The 21,551-nt window shown below is 36.7% G+C and overlaps 1 protein-coding gene across 1 annotated transcript; it reads right to left on the bottom strand.

Moving 5' to 3' along the window:
• Window positions 1-12,566: 12,566 nt before the first annotated feature.
• Window positions 12,567-21,309, bottom strand: LOC132558991 (FAD-dependent oxidoreductase domain-containing protein 2-like). The gene is made up of 10 exons (XM_060223951.1): window positions 21,120-21,309; window positions 19,867-20,050; window positions 18,368-18,514; window positions 17,598-17,728; window positions 17,010-17,130; window positions 15,510-15,740; window positions 14,300-14,466; window positions 13,814-13,979; window positions 13,383-13,627; window positions 12,567-12,823 (listed from the first exon to the last, which is right to left on the bottom strand). Exons 1-10 carry the CDS (start codon window positions 21,307-21,309, stop codon window positions 12,567-12,569), a joined length of 1,839 nt encoding a protein of 612 aa, XP_060079934.1.
• Between the last annotated feature and the right edge of the window lie 242 nt (window positions 21,310-21,551).

Raw genomic sequence — 21,551 nt, 5'->3', positions numbered from 1 at the left:
GCGAACAGTAGATACAACAACCTTGAACAACAGGGGCGGAAAAATTCGGTTCGTATCTTCGGTTTGGATGATCCGACAGAGAAAGAGACAGTTGAGGAGTGCAAGGAAAAAGTGATCAGTCTTGTTAAATCGAAGCTTAAGTTGGCACTCAGCGGTGATGACATAGATATCGCTCACAGATTGGGGAAGTTCGTCAGAGGCAAGAAAAGAGGCATCCTTGTCAAGTTCAACCGCCGAACAAAGAAACATGATATTCTGAGAAACAGACGACTTCTGAAGGGTACTTGAATCGCTATCTTCGAGGATCACACTCAAAGAAGCCAGGATCGTCTCAGAGAGGCCTAAAGACTAGAATGTGTTAGAAATATTAACAGTGTGGACGGGAAACTTTTTATTATTCTAAATGATGGTAGAAAACGCAGACTGTTTGATGACACTCCTTTAAATGGTGAATATCTAATGAGAGATTTTTTGGACACTGTACATAATATATACTTTATGTGTCGGTAATGGACACTCCTTTAAATGGTGACTATCTGATAAGAGATTTTTTGGACACTGTACATATTATATACTTTATGTGTCGGTAATGGACATCTCCGGGAGTAGAGCCCGAATACCGAGTTACATATTGTATGTTTCTATTTTTCTTCATTAATATGTGTTCAGATACGTGTGATTTGTGCGGATTTTATTATGATTCCATTTCATGGGATGTAAGTCATATGAAAGGTTACGCCAGATTTCTCTGTATCAAGGTAAGCTTTACTGGAGGATTGAAGCTTGCTTAGGTCGGTTTCATGGGATGATTAATTGAGTTGGTCTTGAGACAAATTTAATGAACTGCGAAGCGTATTTAAAAAATATTTTTATATTATTATATCAGTGTAATATTTTTGTCACCAAGACACGCATTTTTCTAAGGAGAAAGAACATCTTTTTAGAAGTGAGTGGGGAACTGAATGTTTTTTTTACTCTTACAAATCTAACGCAAGGGGGTGGGGGTGCTATATTGATAAGTAACAATTTTGAGTTTAAAGTTCCTAAAGAAAAGAGGGATAACACGGGGAATTTTTTAGCTCTGGATATTACCATTGAAAGTTCAAGACTGACTCTTATTACTATATATGGTCCGAACCAGGATAACCCAGACTTTTATAATATCATTTCCGATACTATTGATGGTTTTGAAAACAGTTCTATTGTATTGTGTGGTGATTTTAATTCAGTTTTAAACCCACAGGTGGATTATGATAGTAACTATAAAAATATAAACAACCCAAAAGCTAGGGACAAGGTATGTGAAATTGTTGAAAATTATGGTCTTATTGATATTTTTCGAGAACAGCACGAGAATAGTAGAAGATATATGTAGATATAGAAAATAAGATTTTAAGGTATTATATGACTGTGATAGTTTTTTTTTTATAAATATATATACTTTATATCCATTTCTCAATGACGAACAATAAAACGACGACGGATATTCAATGAAAATAATAATTTTTTTAAAGATTTCAGTGAAATATACCTCTACTTTGCAGCAAATGTTGAACCACGAGGGTAAGAACCACTGGAAAAAGTATTTTTTAACAGTATCTGTAATATTTGTTTTCTTATTCTTTGTCGTTGTATGTTGCTCATGATTAGAAATCGTGTACAAAGATGTTTTGTTTTAATTCTGTTGATCGATTAATAAACTGAATAAGCTCAAAATTGATTCATCACGGTTAATTAACCAAAGGAAATCTTAATGTTTAATAATTTACTGCTTATCAATGCAAGATATGACTTCTAATCATTCATCAACCTTCTAAATATTGATTGTTTTGTCTCGTCTGTTTCTGTGTGAAAGGTTTTTGAATACGGTATGGAATGACTTAGGTACGCGAGGTTCACATGCTATGTTGAAGGAATTTGTATATAAGTATCGCTCTGTTATATTGCCTTGTGCTCATCTGGATACACACATTTTTTCTTTAATGTAAACTCCAGTTTGTGATCTCTAATACTTGTATGTTAATATAATGTATTAATATTTGTAAAATGTATGTGTTACCATAATCATTTTTTTAACAAATAAAAAATATGATATCCGATAATGGGTTTATATTAAATGTTTTTTTGTATAGACATTTAGTTGATAATTTAACATTGCAACAATATTTATGTAAATATATACCAAAGCGAAATAGAATTGCTCTAACTAGATTACGTTTATCAGCGCATATGCTGTATAGTGAAACCGGGAGATACCGAAACATTGTTAGAAATGAACGTATATGCAGAATTTGTAATTCTGAAGATATTGAAGACGAATATCATTTTTTGTTTATTTGTCCATTTTATCAAGCTTTAAGAGAGAGACGTATAAAATTGTATTACTGGAAAAAACCATCAGTTTTCAAGCTGATACAATTATTGAGTACAACGAACTTTAAAGAATTAACTATGTTAAGTAAATATATATATGATGCCACCCAGTTGAGGAATAGCATGATATAATGTTAAAATATATGTAACTACATGCATTTTCTGTCCATTCTCCACTGCGGTATTGCATTGCCTGCCACTGTATTTATATGTATTGTTTACATACTGATGATCTGTAAAGCTCAAAGTCAATGAATGAATTTGAATTTGAATTTGAATATTTCTGCAATTTTATACGACAGGGCCACGTTGCTCACCTTAAAACATTTTAGCCGAGTTGACGTGCGACCTTCAATGACCAGTGACGAGAAAGATTGGGTTCAATGATGTATTTGTTTGTACACAACACTAATTTGTATAACTTAGATCATATTGAAACAATATCAATAAATTAGGCCGCTCGATGGCGTCAAAATGAATAACTAATTCTGGGTGCATTATTGTAACCAGATGGCTTATGGGAAAATGGTGTTCCAGCTAATTATGAAAAAATAGAACAAAAAATAAAACCAATCTTTGGTTTCATTCAAGTTATAAATGTACCGTTGATCTAAATATTATTATCAGACCTAATGTGTATCTTTAGTTAATACGATTTATGCTGATGTGGCAAGACATTGAACACTATAAGTAGGTGAAGTAGGATTAGCTTACAAACTGACCAAGAAGATTTCATCACATTTAATTAAGCAGTATATACAATTGTATGTGTTCCTATTTCTATATATGTATCATCTATGTACCTATTCCTATATAATGTTAGTATGTATTGATTTACGGATGGTCAGCAATAATTTAGCTAACACCAGCGTAGATTCATGATTCAAGATACATAGGCTAAGTGGGGTTTGATCAACGGTCATTTCGGCAGTGGGGATAAATAGACGACAGATATTGGGGTTAGCGAGAGAAGGCCGTGGAGCGCTGGAGAAAGGAACACCATCTCACAAACCATGTCAGACGCTGCTTGTACCTAATAAAAGAAGAAATGAAAAGAAACAACGACTTGCTTATACTCAATTGGGCCACATTATGTTGACATCATATTTTTGTTTCATCGCTGTCAAAAGATTCACACTTTCTACCACTCAAAGAAGAGGGAGTTGGGGAGGGTTAATGCCCAGTAAGGTACGTGCCATTGCGTTGGCCATTGTAAAATTACGCCAGTTCAGACTAGGGAACGTATCAAAGTACTGCTCATGTGTGTATTTAACAAATATATACAGAAGACCAATGTCGAAGGTTTGAGCGCACCTGTTTCAGCGATTAAAAGCAATGTTACAGAAAAATATAAGCGATGATATTAATCCTTTACAATCGCTGTTTATTAAATGACGACGATGCACTTTTTATGTCATTGCCGTGTCAGGTCAATCGCGAAAAAAAACAAAAAAACAAATAATCCCTATAAAATCCACATTGATATGCAATAATTACATTGTTTTTTTTCAGATATTGTTTAAAAACGAAACAGAATCCCAATAGCTAAAACAGAATATTTCAATTCAAAAGACTTGCTTGCACGGTATTTTGATAATTTTACAAATATTGGAAACATATCGCCGATGTGACATGATTTCGCTATGCAGACAGATAAATGACACTATTTATACGGAAGACTGTATCATATGCTATTGTGTCTTTACAAGAAGCTGCAATATCAATCCCAAGCAAACGCAGGACCAAAGCGTTGTTTTCTTCCTGGTTGATGAAAATTGGTCTGCAGGACACAATAAATGATCTGACATATTTATTATTTTTGTTTTCCTTTTCTTCTCTTCACCTCGGGACTTAGACATAAGAACAAAACCCCAGTGCGAATTGAAGCAGGAGACAAAATGTTTACTCTACCCTGAAATACATAAACAATCCGTATAATTATTTGTAATCTTTCCCAGCTTTTATAAACCATGTCCAGTATGTAGTTGCCACGTTCAGTATGTGTGTCTACGACTGAAAAATACCTCTTCACATGGGCCTGATAAACAAACACATATTTGTAATATGTAGAAATATTCTGCCTTGTTTAGAAAGTAATAAATGTTGAAAATTATGCATAAGTACACACGACACACAAGTAAATAGCACATTTCAATACAAATTTCGAAAATAAAATAGATACAAAACTGCAGAGCCAAATGATGTTTAAAATTGCATCATACAGCTGTTACTACATCATACAGCTGTTTCGTCTTTCTAGGACTCGTCGGTGATATTACATCACACTGCTGTTTTCGTCTTTCTAGGACCCGTCAGTGATACTACATCATACTGCTGTTTTCGTCTTTCTAGTACTCGTCAGTGATACTACATCATACTGCTGTTTTCGTCTTTCTAGGACTCGTCAGTGATACTACATCATACTGCTATTTTCGTCTTTCTAGGACTCGTCAGTGATGCTGAAGGCCTACATTCTGAAACCTAGGAGGCTAATGACGAAAATATTAGTTCATCGAAAGAAATGTCAGGATTTAGATTTGGAGGTGCTTCAGTCCCACAATACATTAAATTTCTTTATTCCCATATATCAGATACTTTCAAAAGAACAAGTACCTTTGTATATTCTGAACCATTCCGCTAGTATACACGTATAAAGATTTTACCAGGCTCTGAGTTCAAGAATTTGAGGAAAACTATCAACCTTTGATTTAGATACTAATTGCTGCTACTATGTTTGTATGCCTTGTAACTGTGGGTACCACAGGAACGCATGTTGGTACTCGCGTATCTGTTAACAGCCTCCTCCTTTCGGAAATCACTGGCAAGTGAAAACTCGTCATAATATGTAAAATATATAATATATCAGTACAAAAGAATATATTGATATTATATCATACAAGAACTTGAAAAAGCATATTACTCCAGAAGTTGAATAGGAACGTTAGTTGTTAAGTTGCATATTATTTACAAATATATAAAGGATTTGACAACAAAAATTAATTTCTTTCAGATATACAACAGGTGTTTCTACAGAAATAGATAAATAAGTAAACATGAAAATGAAGGTCAAATTATACCGTATTTTGAACCACTTTTGAATGCGATTTTTATATCCACGATTTGATTTAAGCATTTCATGTCCTTTTATCCCGAAATGTGATTTGAGACTATCTGGATTGAGTTCTAATTCCAGACATTCTGTATTGTGTATACATTCCTTTATCAAAAGAATTGTAAATTGATCTAAATTTTATTAAGTACGTATATCTATATGTTTGCTGGGATTAATTATTGTTAATCACATCAAGACAAACGGTTTTACCTATGATATTAGCCATTATTTGGTTTGCTATGTATAGTCATTAACTTAAATCACATTTTTATAAAGAAAGAATCACGAGCATCGAAATATTTATGATATTGTAGTGAAAACTGTGTTAGTTATCTACCTTGGCTGGAACTGACTTGACCTGGGTACTCTCTTGACTTCTAACGTCGACACAGAGCGGACGTGATTCTCTTAACGTGAGTAAACTTCACTGTACCAGTTGTTGTGTAGAAGCTGTGCCGACCTTGGAGGGTTTATGGTGTACAGCACATTGAACATTTATACAATATAGACCAATGGACAGTAAAAGGTCATTAATAGCGAAATAAAATCAAATATCGGCTGTTTGGGCGCATGCCTCTTGTATACGGAGATATGACGACGATTGACTGCAATTTAAATATTCATGAGCATGGACGTGCATGGTAACTTCAGCGACCGATTTAACCAGAACCAAATCATGAATCTTCTTTACTTCCTTTACTGACAGGGAGAACCTTTACTGACATGGAGAACCTTTACTGACAGGGAGAACCTTTACTGACAGGGAGAACCTTTACTGACAGGATGAACCTTTACTGACAGGGAGAACCTTTACTGACAGGATGAACCTATACTGACAGGGAGAACCTTTACTGACAGGATGAACCTTTACTGACAGGATGAACCTTTACTGACTGGATGAACCTTTACTGACAGGATGAACCTATACTGACATGGAGAACCTTTACTGACAGGGATAACCTTTACTGACAGGGAGAACCTTTACTGACAGGGAGAACCTTTACTGACAGGATGAACCTTTACTGACAGGGAGAACCTTTACTGACATGGAGAACCTTTACTGACATGGAGAACCTTTACTGACAGGGAGAACCTTTACTGACAGGATGAACCTTAACTGACAGGGAGAATCTTTACTGACATGGAGAACCTTTACTGACAGGGTGAACCTTTACTGACAGGGAGAACCTGTACTGACAGGATGAACCTTTACTGACAGGGAGAACCTTTACTCACAGGGAGAACCTTTACTGACAGGGTGAACCTTTACTGACAGGATGAACCTTTACTGACAGGGAGAACCTTTACTGACAGGGAGAACCTTTACTGACAGGGAGAACCTTTACTGACAGGACGAACCTTTACTGACAGGACGAACCTATACTGACAGGGAGAACCTTTACTGACAGGGATAACCTTTACTGACAGGGAGAACCTTTACTGACAGGGATAACCTTTACTGACAGGGATAACCTTTACTGACAGGGAGAACCTTTACTGACAGGGCGAACCTTTACTGACAGGATGAACCTTTACTGACAGGGAGAACCTTTACTGACAGGATGAACCTTTACTGACAGGGAGAACCTTTACTGACAGGGAGAACCTTTACTGACAGGGTGAACCTTTACTGACAGGGAGAACCTTTACTGACAGGATGAACCTATACTGACAGGGAGAACCTTTACTGACAAGGAGAACCTTTACTGACACGGAGAACCTTACTGACAGGGAGAACCTTTACTGAGAGGGAGAACTTTTACTGACAGAGAGAACCTTTACTGACAGGGTGAACCTTTACTGACAGGATGAACCTTTACTGACAGGGAGAACCTTTACTGACAGGGATAACCTTTACTGACAGGGAGAACCTTTACTGACAGGGAGAACCTTTACTGACAGGGAGAACCTTTACTGACAGGATGAACCTTTACTGACAGGAAGAACCTTTACTGACAGGGTGAACCTTTACTGACAGGGAGAACCTTTACTGACAGGGAGAACCTTTACTGACAGGGAGAACCTTTACTGACAGGGAGAACCTTTACTGACAGGATGAACCTTTACTGACAGGAGAACCTTTACTGACAGGGAGAACCTTTACTGACAGGGAGAACCTTTACTGACATGGAGAACCTTTACTGACAGGGAGAACCTTTACTGACAGGGAGAACCTTTACTGACAGGGAGAACCTTTACTGACATGGAGAACCTTTACTGACAGGGAGAACCTTTACTGACAGGATGAACCTTAACTGACAGGGAGAACCTTTACTGACATGGAGAACCTTTACTGACAGGGAGAACCTTACTGACAGGGAGAACATTTAATGACAGGGAGAACCTTTACTGACATGGAGAACCTTTACTGACAGGGAGAACCTTTACTGACAGGGAGAACCTTTACTGACAGGGAGAACCTTTACTGACAGGGTGAACCTTTACTGACAGGGAGAACCTTTACTGACAGGATGAACCTTTACTGACAGGGAGAACCTTTACTGACAGGGAGAGCCTTTACTGACAGGGAGAACCTTTACTGACATGGAGAACCTTTACTGACAGGGAGAACCTTTACTGACAGGGAGAACCTTTACTGACAGGGAGAACCTTTACTGACAGGATGAACCTTTACTGACAGGATGAACCTTTACTGACAGGGATAACCTTTACTGACAGGGAGAACCTTTACTGACAGGGATAACCTTTACTGACAGGGAGAACCTTTATTGACAGGATTTCTGACAGGGATTTACTGACAGAACCTGAACCTTTACTGACAGGAGAACCTTTACTGACAGGGAGAACCTTTACTGACAGGGAGAACCTTTACTGACAGGGAGAACCTTTACTGACAGGGAGAACCTTTACTGACAGGGTGAACCTTTACTGACAGGATGAACCTTTACTGACAGGGAGAACCTTTACTGACAGGATGAACCTTTACTGACAGGGAGAACCTTTACTGACAGGATGAACCTTTACTGACAGGGAGAACCTTTACTGACATGGAGAACCTTTACTGACAGGGAGAACCTTTACTGACAGGGAGAACCTTTACTGACAGGGAGAACCTTTACTGACAGGGAGAACCTTTACTGACAGGATGAACCTTTACTGACAGGGAGAACCTTTACTGACAGGGAGAACCTTTACTGACAGGGAGAACCTTTACTGACAGGGAGAACCTTTACTGACAGGGAGAACCTTTACTGACAGGGATAACCTTTACTGACAGGGAGAACCTTTATTGACAGGGGAAACCTTTACTGACAGGATGAACCTTTACTGACAGGATGAACCTATACTGACAGGGAGAACCTTTACTGACAGGGAGAACCTTTACTGACATGATGAACCTTTACTGACAGGGAGAACCTTTACTGACAGGGAGAACCTTTACTGACAGGATGAACCTTTACTGACAGGATGAACCTATACTGACATGGAGAACCTTTACTGACAGGGATAACCTTTACTGACAGGGAGAACCTTTAACCTTTACTGACAGGGAGAACCTTTAACCTTTACTGACAGGGATAACCTTTACTGACAGGGAGAACCTTTACTGACAGGGAGAACCTTTACTGACAGGGAGAACCTTTACTGACAGGGAGAACCTTTACTGACAGGGAGAACCTTTACTGACAGGGAGAACCTTTACTGACAGGAGAACCTTTACTGACAGGGAGAACCTTTACTGACAGGGAGAACCTTTACTGACAGGGAGAACCTTTACTGACAGGGAGAACCTTTACTGACAGGATGAACCTTTACTGACAGGATGAACCTATACTGACAGGGAGAGCCTTTACTGACAGGGAGAACCTTTACTGACAGGGAGAACCTTTACTGACAGGGAGAACCTTTACTGACAGGGAGAACCTTTACTGACACGGAGAACCTTACTGACAGGGAGAACCTTTACTGAAAGGGAGAACTTTTACTGAGAGGGAGAACTTTTACTGACAGAGACAGGATGAGCCTTTACTGACAGAGAGAACCTTTACTGACAGGGAGAACCTTACTGACAGGGAGAACCTTTACTGAGAGGGAGAACATTTACTGACAGGGAGAACCTTTACTGACAGGGAGAACCTTTACTGACAGGAAGAACCTTTACTGACAGGAGAACCTTTACTGACAGGGAGAACCTTTACTGACAGGGAAACCTTTACTGACAGGGACTGACAGGGAGAACCTTTACTGACAGGGATTTACTGAACCTTTACTGACAGGGAGGAGAACCTTTACTGAACCTTTACTGACAGGGAGAACCTTTACTTACAGGATGAACCTTTACTGACCTTTACTGACAGGAGAACCTTTACTGACAGGAGAACCTTTACTGACAGGGAGAACCTTTACTGACAGGATGAACCTTTTCTGACAGGGAGAACCTTTACTGACACTGACAGGATGGTTATTTTAAGGGATTTACTGACATGCTGACAGGGATTTACTGACAGGATTTACTGAATTATTTGATCTCTTTTTGGATTTCTGGTTTTTTTTAAGATAACAGATATTCTAGTTAAACATTTTGAAGAGTTATGATATTTCTTCTGGATTTCTATAAAAAAAAATATTGTTTTGTTTGAAGATAAGAAATATTCCAGTTAAAATATTTGATGAGTTATGATATTTCCTTGTATTTCTGAAATTGTCAGTTTTGCCTGATATCACAACCACTTGAATGTTTTGTTGGTTTTATTTGCACCGATTATGTTATATCTCTTGGGTACAAAAATAACGGCAAAATAATATAAACCTTTTTATAATTTACAAACGTAATGTTAACAATACATATGCCGGCGTGCGTTACTAATACATATATACAGTCAGAAACATACATTTCTGTACTTGTTTATCATGTTGTTCAACGTACATTTTCACGTCCTGAATGCAAATCATACATGATCCAATTGGGTTACAATGTCTCCAGGTCAATCACAAAGATTCTGGGACTCTTGGTAGGGAAATCAGAACATCATGCCAAACCCTCACAAGACCATGTAGAAAGGATATCCACTGTACTTATCCAAAACGATCATTTCTAATGATGTGGTGTCTCTTTTCATCAACACACCACACAAAGCACTTGTTATCATTCGGAGCTGCCAGACCGGTCATGGCGAAAGAACACCAATCTCTGTATTCAGGACAAGATGGATTTATTAGAATGCGTGCTTACAACAATATGCTTTGCCTTCCGAGATACCATCTGTCAGCAATGGTTTGGCACTGCCATGGGCACCACAGTATCTCCGGTTGGCCAACTTGTTCATGCAGCAGACGGAGAAAAAGACTCTTGCCTCGGCCTGTGGAAGCGGTATGTTGATGACATATTGAAAAAGGGGTCACAGAATAATTTGACTACCATATATATATATATCACCAACAACATCAAACTCATCCGTGAGGAAGAAATCAATGGCATTTTGCCATTCCATGTCACACTTTTAATAAAGGAATATCAAAGTAGAGATCAATAGGAAAAAGTCGACTACGGCCAATACCTCCACTTCCGATCGTACCACCAGAAGTTGAGCGCTGTACCAACTTTGCTCAACAGATGTGAAACGATTGTTACAGAACAAGACAAGATGCAAGAACAAAATCACATCCATAGTGCCATGAAAACACGTGGATACCTTGTTTGGGCAATCCAGAAAGTTACAAAAACAAAGAATTTGATAAAAGCAACATGGCTAAGAGATGAAAAACCAAGGAAAAGAACAAAACGAAAGAACAAGTAGTCATCTCTTACATCAAAGGTCTGTCAGAGACCATTCAAATCATTTACCGCGGCCATGGTATTACAACAGCCACGAAACCTCACGAGGCTCTCCGAAATATCCTAGTCTAACGTTAGGATAAAACATCCGAGGAGAACGTCGCAGAATGCGTAAACAAAATCGGTGCAAGAACTGCGACGCATCATAGAGACAGACCGGAGATTCTGGGTGGGACCTAGAAAGATGCTGAATCTCAAAAAGGCAAACAATTCAATAGATCAAAGTGAAAGCGTTCTCAGTTTCAAATTAATTATTCGGCACTTACGGGCCATTCCACACAGTAAAATAACATGTACAAAATAGTCAACAGTGAAAAAAACCTTTTCTAGTGGCTGGTTAAAGAAGCCATCTTGATACTTCGTAGGTGGCCAGTAATATACAGAGACGAGAGGGCAACCGACTCTCGCACATCTGTATGCCAAGTTTTAAACAAAGTGTTGCGGAATTGATTACAGTGCATTGTTACCGTCATGTGTATTTTCGGGTCTATAATCTGTTTACCATCTCGTCTCGCTATTTTCGATCTTAGTGTACATAGAGTTATAGTGCATCCAAAAAAATTGATCGATTCCTTACCATCTCGTACACTACGTACATCAGTGCTAGTACTCTCCACACTGGTCATTTGTCCGATGAAGGTGACCGTGGAGTCATCGAAACGTTACACTCAAATTTTCTACTGATTGTGTTTTAAGAACTTAATGACATAACTAACTTGAAGAAAATGTACCGAGATAAATCAGTGCGAATCACCAAGAATATATAATATGTCGTGGGGATATCATTTTCAAATATCGTGGATTATTATAAGGACAAATGTGTCCTTAGCAATACATCAACAGATGACAACATGTGTAAAAGAAAAGTAGTATTCGTTTTATTTGTGAAAAAAAAAGACGAACATATATATGCATCAATTATTTTTCAGTGGAGAAAAATATGATAACAAAGAAAATTGGGAACTATAATACTACATCGACACTTAACATTTTCTAATTACGTGAAATCAATTTAGCTTTGCTGTCAGTGAATTGAATAATTTTCTGTTTTTCATAACGTAAAGGTTCTTTCAATTCGAATCTGAATAACCAATAGGAACGTATATACAATACAAGTGTTGTTATAGTGTTGCTTAACGTCGTATTAACAGCAAGGGTAAATCATCAAGTTTATATGTTTTGATGTCCTTTTTTCGTGAGTCTATCACGAATGCTTTGTGACTTGATTTAGAGTGATAGGCATGCTGGAAGGGAAATTCAATACGAGATTGTGTGATTTTATCTTTATATGACTGAATGTCGGTCGAGAAAATGTCTACAATTCATTGGAGATTTATACATCGTTAAAGAGACCAAAACGCATTCTTGGTGAGAAATTCCGATTTGTGAAGGGATTTTTAAAAACTCTTCTAAAAATATATGAAGAGGTTCGACATGTGATTGTGGTCGGTTCCATTGTGTTGTAAAATCTTCTAAAACATGATGAATCTCATCAGGCACCGGAAGGAATTCTGGGCGTCTGACTGACGCCATGGCTTCCTCTAAAAAATAAATCCACATATAGCGATTAAGTAAAGTTCCTGTGTATCAAAGGTTTAAGTTATCGTGTTACACAGTAACACACGTGTAATTATATAGCAACAGCAAATTTAACAGACATCGTACAATTGTCATAACAATGGAGATAACAGAGACCGGGGTGAAATACATGCAACGAGAGTTTTTCAGGATTTTTTTAAAAAGGATTATTGCTTTTGATAAATAGTGCCTATGTCATATTGAATTTATGAAATTCATTTAATAGTTTGAAATGACATTTAACCAAAGGCTGGTACAGGATATTTTAAGTTCACTATACTGATCTGATATAACATCAAAATTCGTACACAGCCTTTACTCTATACATGCTACGTTATATCAAAATTCAATGTTATATTTAGAATACAATACCGTAAACGGTCAATAATTCATCTGAAGTGGAAAATAAACTTTTTTCATTAAATGTTGCTTGAATTAAAGTGCTGTTATATCATTTCTTTAAAAAAATTGACATCAAGTTCAAAATACTAGAATTGTAATGCTGGAAAGATAGATACTTACGGTTCGGTATAATATCGTAATAATAGAGGACAGGGTGCAGAAAGTTCGACAACTCAGCATATATAGGATCGGTACTAGCTCTGTCCACTCGGAACACATCTTCCTGGGGACCATGAAAATCATGTCCATACTGTAACACTACGACCAACACGGAGGCCTTCCCAATGTCAATACCTGTCACATACTCTAAATGGTGCAATATTCGCAAAGGAAACTCCTCAATATACCGAAAAGTTTCTTCTTCTCTGAAAAGAATGATATACTGCCATTGTTTACGGGGAAAAGGAAAACACCTTGAAAACGGCTCGCACAAAGTATAGTTTAATGTTTGCTTGCTGCATTGCGTAAAGGTATGCCTTTACAAACTAATTTATCTTAGTCCTATTTTTTAAATGACCCATTACCATTTTTAAAACATAAAGAATACTAACCGATTAATAAGCACGATGTCTCCAAGGACACTGAACATCTGGTAGAGTCCGGATGCCTCGTTAACACGCTTGAGTATTGTTGTTGAGAGGTCAGTGAGTGGCAAGCGCACGTTTGGCCATGACTTTTTCTTGTATTTGTGCCGTAGGATGTTGAATAGCGCGCGAGCTAAAACAGACATTTATTTCATAGAATTTTTATGAATTTCATGTCTTTACCAAATTGAAAGTACTTATTATTTTGCTGAAGAAATTAAGAAAAAATATCAATTTCCTTTCATATATGAGTACAGTCATCGTAAGATGATTTACGTTCTAACCTAAACAATCTACTGTAGAGGCGCATAAGAAAAATAAGACAATCGAATTCTATAAAAACAAAAAATACTTTTTGTATTTTTAAAATTTCTATTTTCTTTATATTTCAGAAGAAAAAATTTGTTCGAAAGAATGGCTTTATTTCTTACCAATACTCTGTCTGCTTTTTACCTGTATACCGAAAGCCATGGATGAAACCTCCGGCAGATTTTCGGTAATCTAATGAGTGAGCCATAGTTCCAGCGAAGAAAAGTCCGCGCATGACAGGTGACTGATAATCTTGTCGTATTTTGGGGTATTTTGCCATGCGACCTTGCCACGAAGGTACCCATGATTCACTGATAATGCAATGGAAAAAAAAAACTTTCTCTTCAGTCAGTGAAGTAACATTTATTCGCTTTAGCACGTAGAAATTTCAAGTGCAAGGTGTAATATACATACGCACTTTAACATTTTAGTATCTGGAATATGACAGAGGCTATATTTTACCCTGGTTATAAATAGAACGTAAAAAGACATTATGAAAGAGATGTGTAATATTTTCCTTGAATAATATTACTTACAGTGTCGTAAAACATAATGATAAATGAAGTCTTAAAACTAAGACTATTTATAATCAATTGAAACCACTAGAAAGGTATTTCACTTTCGAGAGGCAAACGGGTCAGTGGTACCTTAATTAGTAGGTTTGATAAGTTCTGATTAACTGCACCATTTAAGCAATCATAGACGAATACAGGTATATAAAATCATGTATCATTGAAAGGTAATATTATTGGGAAAAACCCTGACTCGCTCTTAAGACCTATTAATAAAAATAAAATCCTTATTTAGAATTTTTTAAGCTAGTACTTCATTTCCTGTTCTTGGAATTTCAAGAATAATACAAACGATGAAGCGTACGTATACAACGTACCAATGGATAACATACAATCTGGAAAATGTAATAATGGTATGGCATCGTAATGCTATCAGTACTGTGGTGAATAATTGTATATTAAAAGCTTGGAGGAAACGGGTTGTACATTTCAAGGAAGTCGCGGTACATACTGTCTTTCATTTGCTATCTTGTCCTAGTTTCGAGTTCCTATCGTTTTGCTACTTTATTATCGTAATTTGAAATTTGAAATATTTCCTTCACCGACCTCAACTCAAGTTTTTTTTCCCGAGGGCTTCGTTGTCGTGACATCATCTATACGAAATGTTTATTGAATTGTTACTCTGACTATACCATTGTCCTGACAGGAATTCCCCCATTTAAACCCTAGGATAAGACAATTAAAATTTCATACGGTTAAAAAGCGCGGATACACCTATCAATGGTAAGAGAAAAAAAATACATAAAGAAAATTAATTCAATCATACTAAATAAATGACTCACTTATTGAAAATTGACTTGTCAAACATGAAGCCGAGACATCTGATAATCTTGTCGTATGGAGTATTAAGTGGATCATTGTCGAAAGGGTGACCCGCCGTCGAGTTTTCCCGATCTCGCAGGAAGAGCTTACCTCCCTCCGACACTACACGGAAAGCTGTTACATTACCGAACTCCATCAGACCGTCGAGTGACTTAAGTTGGTACGTGTCAAGCAAGCCATTGTTTACTGCCCTGTTCAGTACCGAAACCAACAAAAAAGGAAATATTAGTGACACAAAACCGTATCTCTACTATGAGTAATATTAAAAATATGAAAATATAAGTATTTGTATCGAAACCACTGAGAATTATAAAGATAACGACACATGATGAAAGGGAAGCTTAACATTTTAAGGAAAATCAACGATATCTGTCATTTTCAAAAAATGAGAAAAAAGAAACGGGTGAATAGGACTTTCAATGCAAATATAGAATAAGCTACAGTAGAGAGAAAATTATGAAGAGAACTATAATACAACTGTTCCGTCCTTCTAAGAGTTATCAATTGCGCGAAGGGTCCAAATTTTGAAACCGTAGGGGGGGGGAGACTACAAAACGAAATAAAATTTGAACAAGAATACTAGTAGATGAAGAGAATGAATGAACGCGAAACCTCTTAGCACAGTAATAAGAGTGAAAAAAACCCAGGCATACGGAGTATTGCAGAAGCAATACATGTCTCTGCCGACCTCACATGCTATTACATTGTAATGATTTTTAAATTTGTTTATAAATAGAAATATTAGCTTCTCTTGAACTTGTCCAAGATAATTTGATGATTTTGTGAGTGTGTGAAGTATGAAGAGAAGCTCTCAAGCGGCTAGTGTGCCGACAAACTTTCACAGACGCAATAAACTGAAGATTGATTACAAGTATCGGCATATTCTGATTATATCAGTCCCCCAATATTGACCATATTTTATGTTGTCTTTCAATTGGAAATATATGTCCCGAATAAAGGAAATAACTTTATATCATTTTATCAACATGAGAACATATAACCTGTAGCAAAGAAATAAAAAAATAATAAAAACCCACGAATATTGTGTTTTTTTTACATAATGAAATAACCAGTGGTGCCAAAGAGACTGATAAAATGGTGTTCAAATGCAGTGGGAAGATTAAGCTTCCAATGATTTCTGACCTATTGCTGAGGTCGGTGATGAAACATCAATGAGTACATCAAAGAGGCCATTCTCATCCGACAATTTAGAGTGGTACCTTGGCGCAGTGGTAACGCACTCGCGTTTCACCTGACCATCCGCTGTCCGATTCCTGGAATTGACGTAAAATGGGCAAGGGGTAACCTGTCTGACCACGATTTATTTCCGAGACACTCAGGTTTCCTCCCATAATAAGACCCCTGAGCAGCATTTACATCCGGACGAACAAGAGTGATTAGAATTAGTTACTTTGACTTTTTTCGCGATTGTTGTAAAATAAATTAAGATTACTAGTCACCTGATATCTCCAACGTAGTGCGTTTCCCATGCTAATCTTATCCTACTTCGCCCAACCATGTGGATAAAGTTCGTCTTGGAATAGATAGCATCGGCTGTCTCAAAAGCAGAATTTCCTCGGCCTTCAAAAAATAGAATAGAAAGTTTATGAATTTCATAAAAAAAAATATTTAAAAAAAAAAAAAAAAAAAACCAAGTGAACAGCAACTTTCAGTGCTCTCTTCCTATAACATACTGATTTATGGCGTGTATTCTACTTTTCAAAATCAATAACACAATTTAGGATAAGTTACAGCAGAGCCAAGTAATGGATTATACTTCATCATACGGCTGTTTAGTCCTTCTAGGATTCGTCAGTGAATCTAAAGGCTTAATTTTGAAACCTAAAGGGGGACTTAGGTAAATTCAAAGTGATAAAAATTGCTGAAATCTAGATGGCGTGCTATCCCCTTTATTCAATTTAAGCAATACTCAGATGTCTGACAGTTTCAAAAGAACGTTAAGTACATTTGCATATTCATAACGCATTATTGAGCAAAAAGAAATTCAGAAAGTACATATAGTTTCTTAATAAATACTTTTTTATTACCTAATATCATTACGGATTTGGCCTCATAGTCTTCTGGGTCAACGGAGAGAGTATCATAGCTGTCAGTCAACTCCACTCCGAGCAAGTCTGGAACGTACGGCTTAAATAAACCGGTAGCTAGTATGACCACCCTTCAAAAAGACAAAACGTAATATCACATAATAGGTACATTCATCTGATTCGGTACTTCTAGCCTTCTAGATGGAACCTATCCCAACTCAACACAGAGTATTATGTCGACGGAGAGTTGCATTAAGATTAGGGCGACTAAGAACGATTCTGTTCTGTTTTGAGACCCTCTTCCTCTGAAAAAATCAGCACCATGTCTTACCGACAGTTCGAAGGAACAACAAGCATTTCTATTCAGTCTGACATCATATAAAAAATTTGAATATTATTATTATTATTACAATCTTAACGGTCCGTCTACACATAAAAGGTTATTAGGGCCATCAACCGATAAAGCACACAGCGATCCAAAAAGGAAATAACATCAAACAAACCAAAAGGTACAAAAACAAATGATAAAAATCTTAAATGGTTATATCATCACACAAGATTAACATGGTTAGTCACAAAAAATTGAAAATTGTACAACCAATCACGGATATATTCTAGATCAACATTTCAATACCGTCCGATGACAATCCAGAAAATGAATATTAATGAATGTACACATGATAAATAAGGATGGGTTTGCTGCTTATTGGGGTGATATTGGGCAGGTCTGCAGCAAACTAGCTCTAAACAGAATTCATCTTCATACTTACTTGCAAGTTGAAGTTTTACCATTCTGATCGTCCATTCGGAACACCGGATGGTTCCCATTGTCAATCGTCATTGTCGTTCGGATGTTGCTAATCTCTGTATTGTACTTAACTTTCAAACGAAAGTGTTTCGAGTAATCATTGAGGTACCTGAATGAAAGACACCATAGAGTTGTTTTTGTTTTTGCTTTAGGAAATAAAAATCGTTGTTGATTTTTGTTAATGAAATTTTGCAATACTCAGTCAGGTGCAATATACAGTCAATTGATCAAAATGTCCTTTGTTGTCACAGTGTCCATTTGGAAATTGCTCACTGTGTGGTGAATGTGCCAAACATTCGGTGTACTCTACATAGACATAAGTTTCATTTAGAATGTTTTCTTGTACTCTCTATCCAATACCGTAATTCTATTTCATATTTTCCTTCGTTAGTAAATAAATCGCTATACTTTAACACATGTCAAATTTCCATAATTTCGTTGAATTTGTTTTCAACTGTAATTTTTCTTACATAACAAAGAATATAAAAGGCAAAAAAATCATACAACGTCGTTGATGTGTTCTCTTCTTCCTATCTTCAAACACAAGGTGACGTTATCCTTGTTGCAAATGTTTACAATAGCGTTGAGTCGACAAAACGTAACTGGACAAAAAATATACAACATTGTTCACGTTTTCCCTATTTTTAGTTTTCATTAAAAATAGCACTTTCTACTTCATATTTAACAATAGAGCAACAACGACGATACTTTGATGATTAAGAAATAATTAAAAGAAATATCTCATAATATGCGCGAAATTTATTTGACAATCGATACGGTCGTAAAAAGATTGCGTGCAATTTATTGGCGCTGTTTCTACTGACATTTACAGGGTCGTAAAGAAACCAACGCTATTCTGTTTTTATGATGTCTATTTTTGTCAATTGTGACAAAAACCAGGGTGATGTGGTCGGTCGTTATTGTACCTAAATGATCAATGTGAAATCGTAAATGCGCAATAAAAATGCGCCAAACTTTCTCTATCTACGTTTTATTGAGAAAGGGGTCTCTTGAAAGTTCCTAATGAATATATCCCGTATTGGGACGACTCTGCGATATGGGTATATTGAATTATACATATGTTGGAAAGTTTTTTGTGTCAGATATTAAGCGGGAAAATTTCCGAACAAAGATTGATAAAAAAAAACCCACATATGCACAACATGAAGGTACGTGGTGTGTGTAACATTTCATCGAAGTCAGTTCGCAAATTTTGAGGAAGATCGGAAAGTTCCAATTTACGGACAGACAAGTAGACCGTCAAACAGAAAAGATGATTAAACTGTATAGTCCATCATAGCACCTTGCTTCGTTTAGGGGAGGTATCAAGATGAGAATATGATATCAAATCCCATGCGCTTTATATTGCACAATGCTTTGGGGATTTATTTTTTCATTATAAAACAAGTTTTGAAATAATGCTGCTTGGAAACAAATCGACATTAAAACGAACTAGTATACCTTATCATGGTGTCCTTGTGAGGAAATAGATCAGACGAGTAATGTCGGAATAACATTCTGTCGTCGTCGCTGAGTAAAGAGTTCCAATCGTGGCGGAGGTTGAACTCTTTGTTGCTACTTCCGGTATTTCGCTTGTTAATACTGATAAGTCTCCCGTGACGTGGATACTTCACAAAGAAACTACCTGCAGTAGATAAGATCTTTTAATAAATGAAATGTTCATACACGGAATAAAATTACCTAATGATTTAGATATTTATAGTCTAAAATACTGTTTTGACCTTCTTATTACAAACTAATATGAGTCAGACCGTGCTTGGAAAGAGCGAAGCTTACATGCCCCAGGTATTCTCGGTTGAAAGATTTTGGTTAAGTGGTAAGCGCCTCTAGAAATGAAGAAAAATGACTAATTAATCGCTCGTGTATTGTGACGTTGACGTCCTGTGTGTATGTGTATATGACGTCAGGGTATTGTTTGATGTTATATGCCGAGTACTTGGAGGAAGAAAGAAATTTTGATCCATGCCAATTAAATTTTTGTAAAATCATATTTATGACCAAAGAAATTCAGGAAAGCGGAAATGCTGTCGTAATATTTTTTATTAAAACTAAAGTTTAGTGTATAGTGTTGAGCACCATCCCTGTCACTTCCGAAAGAATTTGTCTTTTTTCTTCCCCTCGGTACCTCTCGTCCTGGACATATACGAAACGTGGCCTTACATATATTACCGGTAAAGAATCGCTCGGGCGCCGAGATTCGCTCTGATAATTGATCACACACATTTAAAATGGTATCAACAATCCTCGATATTTTAAAATGATAAAATCAACAAATCCGTTATGATTGTTTTGTAGTATCTCAATACTAACATTACTATTCAGAACAAAATTCCATAACCAGGTTAACGCTTTATTTACCATTAATAGTAAATGTTTTTCTTTTGATACTTTCCATGGACACAGAAATTACTTATATAAACAGTGCATTTGCGTCTATATGGCTATACACAATCGTGGAGGCCGTTTCAACTAGCTACAGTCCATATTGCTTTGTCGGAAATTAATATATTCAGTTTGGCAAGTTTTTATTCTGAAATAGACTTTTGCAAAATAAAACGCGTACTTTCGCGGAAATCAGGTAAAGTTCTATAAAGTATTGGCATCAATCTAAATCCCGCCAATGATAAAATGTTTACTACAAATCACAATGAAAAAATACACGAATCAGACGTCATAAGACCTGTTTTACCTACCTGATATATTAGATCGCTCATATATTAAATAGTCCATTCTTGATCTCTCGAAAAAGTACCCAAGTTGCAGACCAGCTGGCCCTGCTCCAATGATGCAGAACTCCGTATCATAGTTTCTCGTGTGTCGCTCGGTAGCGATCGAGAGATTCCGAATGAACACCGTTAATATGATAAGATGAAATAGAGCCATATTTGAAAGGAAATGCTGCCCTGAAATCAAAACGGAATTGAAGTTGGTTACAGAATAAATACGCAGCTGTGTTTAAATTTTGTGAAAAAACGAATAATATATATGGATATAAAAGCTGTCTATTTCAAGTTACATCAGTGTGTAACACGGGAGTGTTGATTATCGGTCTAAATTACACTGTCAAACAGCGCTGTTGGCTATACATTAACAATTCAGAGATCAAAGACATCCTGGTACATTTC

Source organism: Ylistrum balloti, unplaced genomic scaffold (assembly GCF_031769215.1).
Source record: "Ylistrum balloti isolate Yb309-2 unplaced genomic scaffold, AGI_CSIRO_Ybal_v1 Utg369558, whole genome shotgun sequence".
Taxonomy (NCBI): Eukaryota; Metazoa; Mollusca; class Bivalvia; order Pectinida; family Pectinidae; genus Ylistrum; species Ylistrum balloti.
This window is presented reverse-complemented; position numbering and strand designations above follow the sequence as displayed.